The 14,616-nt window shown below is 42.7% G+C and overlaps 1 protein-coding gene across 1 annotated transcript in view; it reads right to left on the bottom strand.

The window, feature by feature from the left end:
- LOC139729708 (ras-related protein Rab-35-like) overlaps window positions 1–5,650 on the bottom strand; it is a 35,940-nt gene extending 30,290 nt beyond the window's left edge. The window contains exon 1 of the mRNA XM_071640638.1: window positions 5,502–5,650. Coding sequence (XP_071496739.1) covers window positions 5,502–5,553 — 52 coding nt within the window. The 5' untranslated portion in view covers window positions 5,554–5,650. The remainder of the gene's footprint in view (window positions 1–5,501) is intronic.
- Window positions 5,651–14,616: the final 8,966 nt, after the last annotated feature.

Genomic DNA, 14,616 nt, shown 5'->3' with positions numbered 1-14,616 from the left:
CGCAATACGATGTAGGTTCTGTAATACAGTACGTTCTCAACGCATACGCCGCGCTCGCTTTGGAGCACTTCCGGCGCCATTTTGCTTTGAGCATGTGGGCATGAATGCAGAGTGAGAGAGATAGCAATGCTCGCAGCTGTCCGACAGGCCTGGCATTTTTTAGCATGGCTTGCGACCACTTGCTCCGGCCCGCCGCTGCCTAGCTAGTAACTCTATAGCCACTGCGCTGCGGAGGCATTCGGGACGGTAAAAGCCGGTCGGGCGTACATGTACGTACACGTCGTCTCGTATCTCGGAAAGATACTTTGAGTTTGAATCAGATATATTGGGACGCGAGTGAACTGAAGGTATGATATTTGAGATCAGGAAAGTTGTTTAAGCTTACTAGTATTAAAGTGTAGACTTTGAGAAAGGGCGTATTATACGTCATAAATAATAACTTTTATTCTAAAAGGGCACCACGGCCACAAGAAAAAGGGCACAGTTTTTTTGGCCGTAACTTTGATCAAGGAAAAAAAGGCATTGCGGCCAACGAGAGGGGCACCACCGGCCATGGCTGTCGGTGGCCGTCGGTTAATTCAAGGCCTGCTACAGTGACCACCTGCTTATAGTGGCCACCTGCATGAAATTGCTGTATTATAGACCCTTTTATAATATATAGCGGCCAGCGGCCACTCATTTTGTACCCCATGGTGAATATCAAACTGCTTATAAATGGCGGCCACAAAAATTTAGCTCAATCGTTAAATCAGCCATGAATATGTTAGCTTTTACGTTCATTGCGTAAATTCTACCAAGTCCTATGAAAAGGACAGAAGTAGGCTAAAAGAAATGTAAAATAAGGTAAATTGTAAAAAAGAAAAAAAAATCCCCATATCAGAGCTGCTCACACAAACTGATTTGTTTGGGGGTTTTTTTAAGAATATCATGCAGTATTTTATGCTACATGTATCATACAATGCAAGTGTTGAAATTCAAAATGGCCACTGACCTGTCTATAGTGGTCACTTTTTCATTTCCCTAGGGTGGCCACTGTTGTATACTGTCAAGTTCATACATTGTGTAAACTGTCCTTAAACTGTATTCATCTACAATGTACATGTACATTGTACTGTATATTATCACTCAAATCAAAATTTAAGTAATGTTTGCGTACGTCTTTTCACAAACATTCAAACTACAATGAGCATTGTACTGTACACAATGTACATTGTACTCTACATTATAGCACTTTTCAGAAGTATATATATCAATTCAAGTCATGCATACAAATGTAGTACAAACTCACTATATCACGTCATTTATCTTAAATTCAACAAAAAACCCTGACAAATGCTGAATGAAAACTAATTCCAGAATATCAAATCATAACCCTACTGCACGCCTTAAAAAAAATAAATAAAAAATAAAAAATCCAAGGATCATGCTTTAGAAGACTCCCTGGTGGATTGGGAGGGGGGGGGGGGGGAGGGATGCTGCTGAATGTAAGAAATGTGTGTGTTAGGAGATAACAAAACTTATGAAAAAAGTGTTTAAACACAACAAAGTAGTAGCTCAAGCTGGTCATCTCTCTTCTCCCTTGTAATTTACTTTTGTACAATATTGTGAGTCAAATTACCCAATAATTTAAAAATCTTGGCATATAATGTAGAAAACCAAGTACAGTTCGACCTCGATTATCCGGCCTCCTTTTATCCGGATATCTCTATTATCCGGACACGTTCACGCAGTGAAGGACTTTTTTTTTCATCCAAAAATTGAGAAAAAACAGTGACTTTAAACTCAATTAAAATTTCTACAAAACTCACACGATTTACCTACAATATTCCCGACAGAACTAACATAAATTCACACCACATTATCATCGTAAAAGTAAGCAGTCATTACCACCGTTGCGGGGTACGCTACCTGCCTACAATTGTAGCTGCCAGTGCACTGGGACGGCAGCTTGGACGGCAGCTATACATTAACATTGTGTCTCCCATATCCGGCCAATTCGCTTATCCGGATGAGCGCCGGTCACGACATGGCCGGATAATCGAGGTCGAACTGTACAAAAAGGAAGAGCCACAAAACTGGTACCTGGTCTAAGATCTTCACCTTTGCCTTTTATGAACAGAGATTGATACACCTTGGACTCCAGCTTTGCTTTAATGCTGGTTGAGGGGTGATATCCTTGAAGCTTTCCTGCTCTTTCACAGATATCATCAAAATAAATGTACATGTACATGTAGTGTCTGACCTACATTGTAGGCCTGACAGATGAATACACACACATGAAGAAATGGTAAAAAAACAAATAACTTCACACTAATTACACTGGTCTATCAAGAGTAAAACCACCAGTTTTCTGACACTTAAGCTTTTCTGCAATATTTGTTGAACTCAAATATACAAAATCATATCTACCCCAATGTATGTTAAATATACCAAACTACTTTTTCTCAATGTTGTTTTTGTTAAACACATCAGAAAATTTCACAAAATCCCCAAATATTATCACCTTGATAATCCCCCAGAATCTGTCCAGCCTCTCCAGAATTTGGACGCACGCTTTGCGCGCTTAATGTCAATGTGTGTACAAGGCCGCTGAAAAATGCGCTGCGCCATACCTTGTTTGCACAAGGTTGCTTCTTCTTCTTCTTGGTTATTCTTCCTCCGGTATTCGGAGATCAGCGGTTACCCATGTCAAGCAGTGAGGTAGTGTCCAGGCGTACAAGGTGAATTTTAAGAATGTATCGGAGGCAGTGGGTCGTAATGTTGGTAAAATTGAAATTGAAATTGAAATTGATCAGGTTTATTGCCATCCAAAAAACACACAGACGGATGAAAAGTCCGAAGACTTATAATTCCCGTTTACAAAACAAATTATACATAAATACGTGAAGATATCTTATACAATGTACAATGCAAAGAATATTATTATCACTAAACAAAGATTAAAATAGTAAACAATGGGCAGTGGGTCGTAATGTTGGTAAAATTGAAATTGAAATTGAAATTGATCAGGTTTATTGCCATCCAAAAAACACACAGACGGATGAAAAGTCCGAAGACTTAAAATTCCCGTTTACAAAACAAATTATACATAAATACGTGAAGATATCTTATACAATGTACAATGCAAAGAATATTATTATCACTAAACAAAGATTAAAATAGTAAACAATCGTTACCAAAAATCTACGAACAAATAAATAGACACCCCAACGACCTCATACATTGTAGATTGCACTGTATAATACTCTTTATATGCATATATCTCCATCTATTTTTCCTTTGTTTATATTTCACATCAAAATCAGCCTCTCCTTTTAGTCAAATCCAAGGGGAATGGATAACATTCGGCGATTTACGTGTTGAAGCTTGTAGTTGAAGCTGGAGGTGCCAGAGAGGAGAGGGAGTAAATTGAGCTTGGCAAGGAGCTGCTTACAGTAAGGGATGGAGGGGGTGTTGTTTGCCAGTGCATGAAGGAGGATCATGTGTTCGAATCTGTCTGAGGGCAGTGTAACTGTGTAGTTGTCCTAAGGAGAGGATTTAACAAAGGAGATCAGCTTAATGGGAGAGAGGAAGGATGTCTGTCAAAAGGAAGACAGCTTCATTCACAGCACTTTTTGGGAGGCCAAGGAGTTTCTTGAAAGAAAGAGCCTGTGCAGAGTCAAGCTTTTCCTGCGATCATTTGCTGAGCTTCACTACTGCAATCCCATACAACATCCTGGGGATACATACAGTATGCGGACCACAGCTTTGCAATGACGGGAGGCCAAAAGTTGTTCCATGAGGCTGAACCGCCAATGAGGGAAAATAGGGTGTTATATCCCTTTGTGATGATGTTAGGAATCGGGTCTTGACGTTGCGTTGATTTGGTGATGCCTAGGTAAGGGTGTTGGTTAACTTCCTGAATTTGTTAATCGTTCAGATGCTACATACATATGTAGGTGCGTGTATTGTTGCATTTGTGGCAGAAGACTAAGATGGCACTCTTCGTTAGGTTGATCCTGTATTTCCAGGTAGTAGCATACATGTAGGTGTGGGTGATGCTGAGCATCCTTTGCAGCTCCTACATTGATGAAGCAATCGGGGCAACATCATCTGCCAAGACAATTACTCCAGCATACAGATTATGAAAGTGGCAGCCCAGGTCTTCAGCTCTCAGTATCTTTATAAGCCCATCTATGAAGATGTTGTAGAAGAGAGGGGAGAGGATTCCTCCTTGCCGAACTCCTTTCTGTAGTGGGAAAGTGGAGCTGACATCACCTTTCCACAAGACTCGACTAGCTGCTCCTTTGTAAATTTCCGCGAGAGTGCTTTGAGCTTCAGACGGGATTGGCGTGGTGGAGAGCTTCTACAGTGTAGGACATTGCGGCGCCCGTTGGTGTCCAAATTCTGGCTAGTTGGCACTTGCATTCAACCCCTCAAAGTCACTGCATCTGCACGTACAGAGATTGTTTTTCTTTTGTGTTTTTGAGGATACCATCACACTCTGAGCTTGTGATAAGCGAAACATCTCGCAGAAAATCTGTGTACTTCTCAATTTTTAGCGCTTTTTCGGCGACCCCGATTCTTAACACAAGACTTAATTCACGTATGCCGTACATCGTACGCTTTGGAAAAGTTGCGCCGATTCTGCATTTTTGACGGCGAAATTTGGGATTTTAGATGGATTTTTGGAGGTGACTAAGGAACTTTCCTGTTGTGAACAATAGTGCCAGTGCAGTGTGTGTGTGTGTATGATATGTATGTGTTGATGGTCTATACCGTATACAGTATTTCTTGAGCACTCACCACTAGAATCTAAAGTTAGATCTTCTTCTTCCATGAGAGTGACCGCAATCAACTTGCTGATTATTCTGTCACTTTCGGGGAGGTCTAAGTTATGCAAGTCTTCAAAGAGTTCAAGGGTCAAAGTAGTTGCAGTAAGTTATAATCATCATCCAAATGAATATAAGAATTTATAAATAAATAACCAATAAACTGACAAGTACATCAATAACAGTAATAATAACATCAATAATGATGAAAAATGAGTGCTAAGCAACTACTACTGGGCCGAGGCTCGTCACACAAATGTGTCGATGCCGATGGTATTGGCCTCGACCACCTACGGGGTCTGGGGTAATCTGTTCCAGTCAAGATCTACACCCACCCGGCACCCTTTTTATTTAGCTTTGGCCTTGCACCCTTTTGAATTTGAACAATAACATATTACATAAAATTACAATGTGCAACTTGTAGGTATGATTCTTTTTATGTATCATTTTAGTTGAACAAATATTGCAGAATAGCTCAAGTGTCCGAAAACTGGTGGTTTTACTCAGAATGAATGATCACGGCAACTATCCATCTCTATTTTATATCGGATCATGGATTTGATTACTAACACAATTTGTAACACCTGGGACTACAAGATGCCGGCCTACGCCTAGCTAACACACGATGACAGCCGTATTAATCTCACTCCGCTACTCATGATCATTTATCGTTCGTGTTTCACAACTTACCACTATCCCCTATGATTAGGAGTTTGAATAAGTGGTCATACTCCCTGGCCATTGTGTGGTTTATCCGTTTTATCCTTCCAAACTGTAATAAATTCGTGTATTTAGACCGTCCTGTCAACAAACTTGGTTCGACTCCGGAAACACGAACACACGAAATGATATGGAAAATCGCCCCTCCTAAAGCTATGACGTCACACGAATAACATGCCTAATCGTACGAATGCACACTTTTCATATGGGACGTGCGATGCGGGATTTGTGTGTGTGACATTCATAATATGTATGCATGTGTGGTGCACCAGGGAGGTTGTCTCACCTCCCTGGGTGCACGTACGGCGTGTGTGTGTGTGTGAGTGTGTTGTGTGTGTATGTGCGTTCACGTCTGTGACTTTGCATGCTCGGAGAGTTGGCGCAGCGCGCTAGCGCGGGTGGGTTTTCGATGGAGAAATGGGGAGAGACATTGCATAATGCATTTTCTACGTACAATAAGTACTTAACAGCGCGAGCGGAGCACTAGGCAGCGATGGTGGGATGGCTGCCGGTGCAGCTAGCTAGCAGTGGGCGCTGGCGAGACGTGCGTGGTAGTACGGTAGTAGGGCAGCACTTTAGTACGTTTATACAACTTACAAGCACAGCTAAGTTCAAAACGGAAGGTAGGTAAGCAAGCCTCACTATTTGTCAGCAAAATTCAATGTGTGTGGGTTGTGAGGGACTGATAGGGGATATTTTACCATTATTTTCATGATCACAAACGTCAAATCGAAATTCCTACAAAGTATATTCGTAGGCCTACTACTACTAGAATCTAGCTACTACTAGTAATGCCAAATGCCAAATCATTTTTGAAATGGCAATGCCAACTACATGTTACATGTAGTTCTAGGTGTCTAGACTATGCAACAATAAGTGCCACAATGGCAATAATAGCGACAGGGTAGAGCTGAGCTGTGTATGTACAACAATGTGTACCTACTGTATTAATTAGTCTAGGTCTATACTTATTTTCTTATAAGTTATCTGTTGTCATGTTTGAACATTTCTATCTTTTCAATTTTTTGAAGCGCCATGAGCACCACAAAGTGGACCTGTGCACTTTAGGGTAGCCACTAACTTATTGTTGTTATTAAAATATTATTATTGTTGTCATTAAAATATTACCATTATCATTATTATTGTCTCTATCTTCACAAGATATCTCTTGGAGATCAATATCGCGTCAAGTTCCATCCTGGAACCTTACACTTCTAGTACTTTTCTCAGGATTCGCGCCGTCCCCAGTAATACTGCTTTTGGAGCGTTTGCACTCAATCGGACACACCCACATCGTCCAAGTGCCGTCACAGCTGCTTTAGCGTTGTTCCGAGTGCTCCAACGAAAACAGGGATCACCTTCATTTTCATTATTATTATTATTATTATTATTATTATTATCTCTATCTTCACAAGATATCTCTTGGAGATCAATATCACGTCAAGTTCCATCCTGGAACCTTAGACTTCCCGTAAATTTACTTTTCTCAGGATTCACACTGTCCCCAGCAATGCTGCTTTTTGGAGCGTTTGCACTCAATTGGGCACACCTACATCGTCCAAGTGCTGATGCAGCTGCATTGGCGTTGTTCAAAGTGCTCCAACGACAATAGAGATCACCTTCGTTCTCATAGGAATTCCACAGGCGGCGAAGTTCTCTGGCAAGGTCTTGGTACTTTTCTATCTTTTTCTTCTCCTTCTCGGTCACCCTGCTATCTCCAGGAATCTCCTGGTACCATGACATCGACAATCGTGCACATCTGTCGAGCCCTTTCTACGACAATGATATCCAGACGCCTGTGCTGGATGACATTGTCAGTTTGAACATCAAAATCCCACAGGATTTTAACTTGGTCATTTTCAGAAACTTTCTGTGGTTTGTGCATATACCATTTGCTCTCAGTCTCACATGGTAGTTTATGTTTTCCACAAAGCTCCCAGTGAACGACTTGTGCCAGTTTGTCATGTCGTCTTTTGTACTCTTTTTGCGCCAGTTTACTACAGCCACATACGATATGTTGCACTGTCTCGTCTCTTTCTCGGCATATCCTGCATGCGGCATCCACATCTCTCTTCTGTACCTTGGCTTTTAGAGCATTCGTTGACAGTGCTTGCTCTTGGGCAGCGATGATCAGTCCTTCTGTCTCCTTCTTCAGTTCTCCTTTCTTCAGCCATAACCATGTGTTATTACTGCTGGTGTTCTCCATCTCTCTGCAGAACTGCCTGTGTAGCTGCTTTTCTCTCCACTTTGCGGATCTTTCTGATCGTTTCTGGCTTTTGAAAGTAAGTGGATCAATGGTGTTTACATTATTTCCACTTTCAACCAGAACGGCTCAAAGGAGTTTTTCCTCACTGCTGTTTATTGTTGTTGAGGCTGATTTGCTCCATTTCGACGCAATCTGATGCACTCACGAGCCCTCGGCCTCCTTCTTTCCTTGGCAGGTACAACCTGTCGACGTCTAGTTTGCAGGCACAAACCCTTGTTGGTCGTAAAGGAGTCTGCGCCAAGACTACTACATGCACCACTTTGGCACTGTCCCATAGGCCCTGTGTTGAAGCTTCTCCCAACAAGGGAGAGGCTGCAGTGTAGTGGTGCGTGTATTAGTCTTGGCGCATGCAGACTCCTATACGACCAACAAGCGTTTGTGCCTGCAAACTAGTCGATGTCAGCACTCATCTGGTGGGTTTTATTATTATTATTATTATTGTCTCTATCTTCACAAGATATCCCTTTGAGATCAATATCAGATCAAGTTCCATCCTGCAACCTTAGACTTCTAGTACCGGTACTTTTCTCAGGATTTGCGCCGTCCCCAGCAATGCTGCTTTTTGGAGCGTTTGCACTCTATCAGGCACACCAACATCGTCCAAGTGCCGTCGCAGCTGCTTTGGCATTGTTCCGATTGCTCCAACGACAATAAGCTAGTTCGAAGTTAGCTCATGGGCGCATTGGTACAAATGACCTTTCTCTTTTCTCAGTCGGTTAGGGGCACTTAACTCGTTTTAGAGCGACATAATGCATAAGCTTTACATAACAATTTATGGGATTCACAATCCTTTCAAACAAAGAATAGAGTTGCGTAGACCAGATGAGCAGAACGATCCGTCAATTTACACTTGGGAAAGCATCCATTTCATTATTTTGCATTGAATGTATTGACAATCTCTTTCTGTTGATATTGCCAAATACCACTTTTGCTGTCAGGTGGATGTGCTGGCAAGCAGCATTTATAAGTATCTCATGAATAATCATTACATTACAGATGCTTATCCCAGTGAATTTAAAAACCATTATGCCTGTTGATCTGAATGACCTTGTTTCTGCTCATGCGCAAAGTGGAACTACATTGTACGAACTGGCTTATAGGGATCACCTTCGTTTTCATATTCCACAGGTGGCGAAGTTCTCTGGCAAGGTCCTGGTACTTTTCTATCTTTTCCTTCTCCTTCTCAGCTACTCTGCTGTCTTATCATTATTATTGTTATTATTGTTATTATTATTATTATTATTATTATTATTATTATTATTATTATTCAGTACTTACAATTTAGGTGGCTTTAGGGTTTATGGTTAGCGTACGCAGGGTTAGTGTTAAAGATGTTAGGGGTAGGGTAACATTGATCACGGAGTCCAAGGGGGGGGGGGGGTGCAAGTCACAAGGAACTCTTTCCACTGGACCTACTGCTCAGCCACCACGTTTTGATTAATGTTACGACCAAAATCACTCTGAGAATGATCGCACAAAAGAAACAATCAACTGATGTTCAGGCGGTTTATTAACAGTGATATTGTGGGTACAGACTGGTAATCGGTTTCACATCAGTACAATATTAAATGATCAATAGAAATAAATATAAGTCAGTAATGGGATCACTTACGTACGCATTACACGCAATATCCCTGGAAATGTCCAAATACGATGCTCGATGCACAAACGAATGATCCGCGATGCACCGATGAATGATTCCTCTGACGTAACTCCAGAGGCACAGTTTACGATAGTCCACGGTATAAATCCGGGGTAAAATCCACGATATACATCCACGGCGAAACGTTCAGAGTCCAAATGTTGTGACGACCACGTCCAGTTGATGCGTTGAATGATGATTCACTTAATATTGTCCAGCTAGGAATCCAGCCCGTCACAGCTTTTCCGTAGCAATGTCCATTGACATAAAGATGGTGTCTATCCCCAATGAAGGCAAATTAATTATCTGCAGGCAAAATGTCTCCCAGGCCTTATCTCCACAAACATAACAGGTCAGCAGGTAACACAGGACTGACTATAACAAGTCACTTCAGAGCCAGAAGTGACGTAACTCTCAGAGCAGAGGTGTTGGGTACTCTGCCTACTGCAGAATTTCTCTGGCTTATATACTATCCATTCACCCCCTTCTAGCACATTCTATAACTCTCTCCAACCTACTAGCCAGTCTAAGTTCCAGGAAACTTGGATGACTCACTGCCTAACTATGTACAAAACATCATTGCCAAGAATAACTACCAATCACATTGGGCTACAGGGACAGTGCCTCACTCAGCCAAATATGTTAGCACTTCCCAGAACTTTCTGGAATGGGTGAAATCATTCTAGATTGAGTGAGCTATAATGTATTTCCTGCTACATGCATGTACTGTATAGCTACATTGTATACCACCTAGAAAATTCTCCACTTATCTGGTCAGCCTGTATGTACTATATCTATACCACATAGAATGTTCTCCATTAATCTGGTCAACCTGTGTACATACACATTAAAACAACCATGCATACAGTACATCATACATGTACATAACTACTAGTGTGTACATTTGTGACACCATCCCCCATGGGAAAAAGAAAGCCTTGCCGTAGCAAGGGTTTCTTTTACCTTCACAATTTCTCATTATTATTTACAATGAATGTGAGGTAAAATCCAAGTCAAGCTACAATAATCACATACTATCACATGTCTTTTGGATAGCTGTATTCATTCCATGTTCTCTTTTCATGGATACCATTTACAATGATATTGCTTGGATTCTTGGAGCTTATACAATCATATCAAACTGTTTTGCACACATTAATGAATATGCTTAACACATACACTGGAAATGATATGCGGTGAAAACTTTTCACCTTTAAATTCTCTTCATGTTACACTCTTGACAGAGCGTCGGCAATTACATTGTTTTTGCCTGCCACATGTTTGATTTTGAGTGCATATGGCTGCGTCATCATGCTCCATCTGAACAACCTGTTGTTCTTCATTTTGAACCGGTCTAAAAAGACCAAGGGGTTGTGGTCAGTATAGACCGTGATCTCCCCTTTGCTATTTGTCAAGTACACTTCGTATTGCTGGAGGGCAAGGATGAGACTGAGAGCCTCCTTCTCAATTGTGGAGTACTTCTTCTGGTATGCGTTCAATTTTTTTGAGAAGTAGCTAACTGGTCGTTCAGTGCCTTCTTCATCTTCTTGGAGCAAAACCGCTCCCACTCCTACATCGCTAGCATCTATTGCCACCTTGAATGGCTTTGCGAAGTCAGGAGCTGCCAAAACAGGCTCATTAGCAAGGACTGCCTTTAGTTTCTCGAAGGCTCTTTGACACTCATCAGTCCACGTGTACTTCGCCTTGCCCTTCAGCAGGTTTGTTAGGGGGGTGACTACAGTGCTGAAATTCGGTACAAATTTCCTGTAGAAACCAGCCATGCCCAGAAATCTGAGCAACTCCTTCTTGGATTGGGGAATGGGAAAGCCTAGTATAGCCTCTACCTTGGCTTCTCTTGGCAATACTTGTCCCTGACCGACTACATGCCCGAAATACACCACTTTGGCCTTTGCAAATTCACTCTTTGCCAGATTAATCACCAATCCGGCCTCCTTGAGTCGATCAAAAAGTTGCCGCAAGTGTGTAATGTGCTCCTCCCACGTGTCACTGTACACTAGGATGTCATCAATGTATACTACACAGTTGTCAAGTCCGGCAATGATTTGGTTTGTCAGCCGTTGGAAGGTGGCTGGAGCATTTTTCATGCCGAATGGCATTACTTTGCATTGGAACAAGCCATCTGGTGTAGCAAAGGCAGAAATCTCTCTGGCTTTGTCGGTCAAGGGCACTTGCCAGTATCCCTTTAGAAGGTCTATTTTACTGACATATGCAGAATTTCCGACCCTGTCAATGCAATCTTCTAGTCTTGGAATGGGGAAAGAGTCTGTTTTCGTCACGGCATTCACCTTTCTGTAATCTATACAGAATCTTTGAGACCCATCCGGTTTGGGCACCATGACGATTGGGGAGCTCCAACTGCTTTTACTCGGTTCTATTATGTCATTGTCTAGCATGTATTGAACCTCTTCCCTTACTTTTTGCAGTTTGCTCGGGTTTAGTCTGTAAGGGTTTTGCTTGATAGGGTCAGCATCTCCTACATCAACATCATGTACAGCCAGAGGGGTGCAGCCTGGTTTGTCTTTACACAATTCCTTGTACTCATGTAACAGACTAGTCACATCTTTCCTCTGATTTTCAGGTAGGTAGTTCAGTGCCTCATCTACTTTCCCTAACATCTCTGAGTTAGACAACCTGGCACTAGAGGGCTCACTTCCATGCTCATCTTGAGCTTCTCCCTCTTCATCTACTTCTTCTTCTACCACCTGGGTTACACCTACCGGCTGACTAGCCTTTCTCTCATAGTACTCTTTCAGCATGTTTACGTGACACACCCTCTGATCTTTTCGTCTGTCTGGCGTACTGATCACATAGTTCACATCATTGAGTTTCTTTTTGACATAGTACGGGCCACTGAACTTGGCTTTCAGTGGTTCACCTTGTATGGGCAGCAGTACAAGAACTTTGTCACCTGGGTTGAAAGTTCGGGCTTTGGCATTTTTGTCTGCCTTTCTCTTCATAGAGTCTTGTGACACTTTCAAGTGTTCCCTAGCTACCTCACAAGCCTTTGAAAGCCTTTCACGAAACTTTGACACATAGTCAAGTAGGTGGACCTCATCATCCTCAGTCATGAATTTCTCTTTGATGAGCTTCAGTGGGCCCCTAACTTCATGACCGTACACCAACTCAAATGGGCTGAAACCCGTCGACTCATTTGGGGAGTCCCTCGTTGCGAACAGTAGGAAAGGGATGCCCTTATCCCAATCCTCGGGATACTCCTCACAGAACGCCCTAATCATTGTCTTTAGGGTCTGGTGGTAGCGCTCCAACGCACCTTGGGACTGGGGATGATAAGCTGACGACTTCAGCTGCTTCACACCCAAACGATACATCACCTCTTGAAATATGCCTGACATGAAATTTGACCCTTGGTCAGACTGCACTTCCTTGGGCAACCCATACCTAGTGAAAAACTGCACTAGAGCATCTACCACAGTCTTAGCAGTGATATTTCGCAATGGGATAGCCTCTGGAAACCGTGTAGACATATCCATGATTGTCAAGAGGTACTTATGACCTGACCTAGTCCTAGGCAAAGGTCCAACACAGTCAACTAGAACCCGACTGAATGGTTCTTCAAACGCAGGTATCGGAATCAATGGCGCCGGCTTCACCGAATGCTGTGGTTTACCAGCCACCTGACATGTGTGACAAGTCTTGCAAAACTCAGCCACATCCGCATTCAACCCCGGCCAATAGAAATGCCTCATGATCCGATCCTTTGTCTTTCTGACGCCTAAATGGCCGCCAACAGGTAACTCGTGAGCAATCCTCAAGATCTCACCGCGGTAACAGGGAGGGACAACAACTTGACGGACCACCGTCCAATCCTCATCAGCTGGCCTATGGGGAGGTCTCCACTTCCTCATCAAAATGCCATCTTTGACATAATAGCACTCAGGGACATTTTCAGCCTCAGCCTCAGAACACGCCGTCTGAGACAAACCATTCAACTTAGAGTCTGCCTGCTGTGCTTCAACCAAGGAAGACTTGCTAAACAGCCCATCACTGTTAGCCTTGGAGCCTAATACAGCAACCCCATCATTCAAATCCTTGAAAAAGGTTTCAGCCAACCAAACACCGGAATTCTCCTCCACATCAACAGAATCCGCATCATCTTGAACAGCTCTACGAGCCTGAGACCTAGTCACAACACAATCTGGGAAAATCCCAGGAAATTCCTCCTGCAACTGCTCAGTTTCAGCAACCACCACTGGTTTCTCCGAAACAACTGGAGACGCAACCACCTTGTCCCCAGCCAAGTCATTCCCCAACAAGAAGTCAATGCCTGCCATGGGCAACTCAGGAACAACTCCAACAGTGACAGGACCAGAAACTAGGTCACACTTCAAATCCACTCTATACAGTGGCACTGACATATAACTGCCATCAACAGTCTGACGATCAAGACTTTTGCATTCACTGCACTATCTGGTGGAAAAGTCATACCACCATCCACCATCAACGACTGAGAGGCCCCCGTATCCCGTAGGATGACTACTGGCTTACCTGCCTCACCAGAAGTACATGGGGTCACCTCACCATCAAACAAAAAGCTACGATAGCTCTCATCCACCTGCTTCAGCCTATCTTTGAATTTGGGAGATTGACTTTCAATGGCCTGTGTTTCACTGAACGGGACACTGTTTTCAGGTAGGACACTTTTTGACATGACAAATCCCAAGTCCTTCTTTGTTTTGTTTTGCAACTTCCAACACTGTGACTTTACATGCCCTGTCTTGTTACAGTGAAAACATTTGATGACATTTGCACTTGTACTGGACCCTTTGTCAGATTGAGGCTTTGGTGCCAATGAAGTTTCAGAACTCGTGCCTTTTTCAGAACCAACATTCTTTGGACTGCTCGACTGAATTTTGTCTCTCTTATTTCCAGAGAAATTCCTGAAAGGTGGTCTGTTGTCATTTCTGTGGGTCAGCTCATACTCATCAGCCATCAAGGCTGCTTTATGCAAATTTGTCACTTTGTGATCATCCAAATGTGACCTCACACTGAAAGCAACACTCTTTTTGAATTCTTCCAAGAGAACAACCTCACGTAGGTTATCAAAATCCTGATCCACTTTCAGGGACCTGTACCACCTATCAAACATCATTTCTTTTTCACGAGCAAACTCAACATGTGTCTGGCCTGGTCTGCGG

The sequence above is a fragment of the Diadema antillarum genome, unplaced genomic scaffold (assembly GCF_040938485.1).
Source record: "Diadema antillarum isolate AM-2024a unplaced genomic scaffold, OU_Dant_1.0 seq00000250_RagTag, whole genome shotgun sequence".
Classification (NCBI taxonomy): domain Eukaryota; kingdom Metazoa; phylum Echinodermata; class Echinoidea; order Diadematoida; family Diadematidae; genus Diadema; species Diadema antillarum.
Note: the sequence above shows the minus strand (reverse complement) of the source record. Positions and strands in the feature narration are given on the sequence as shown.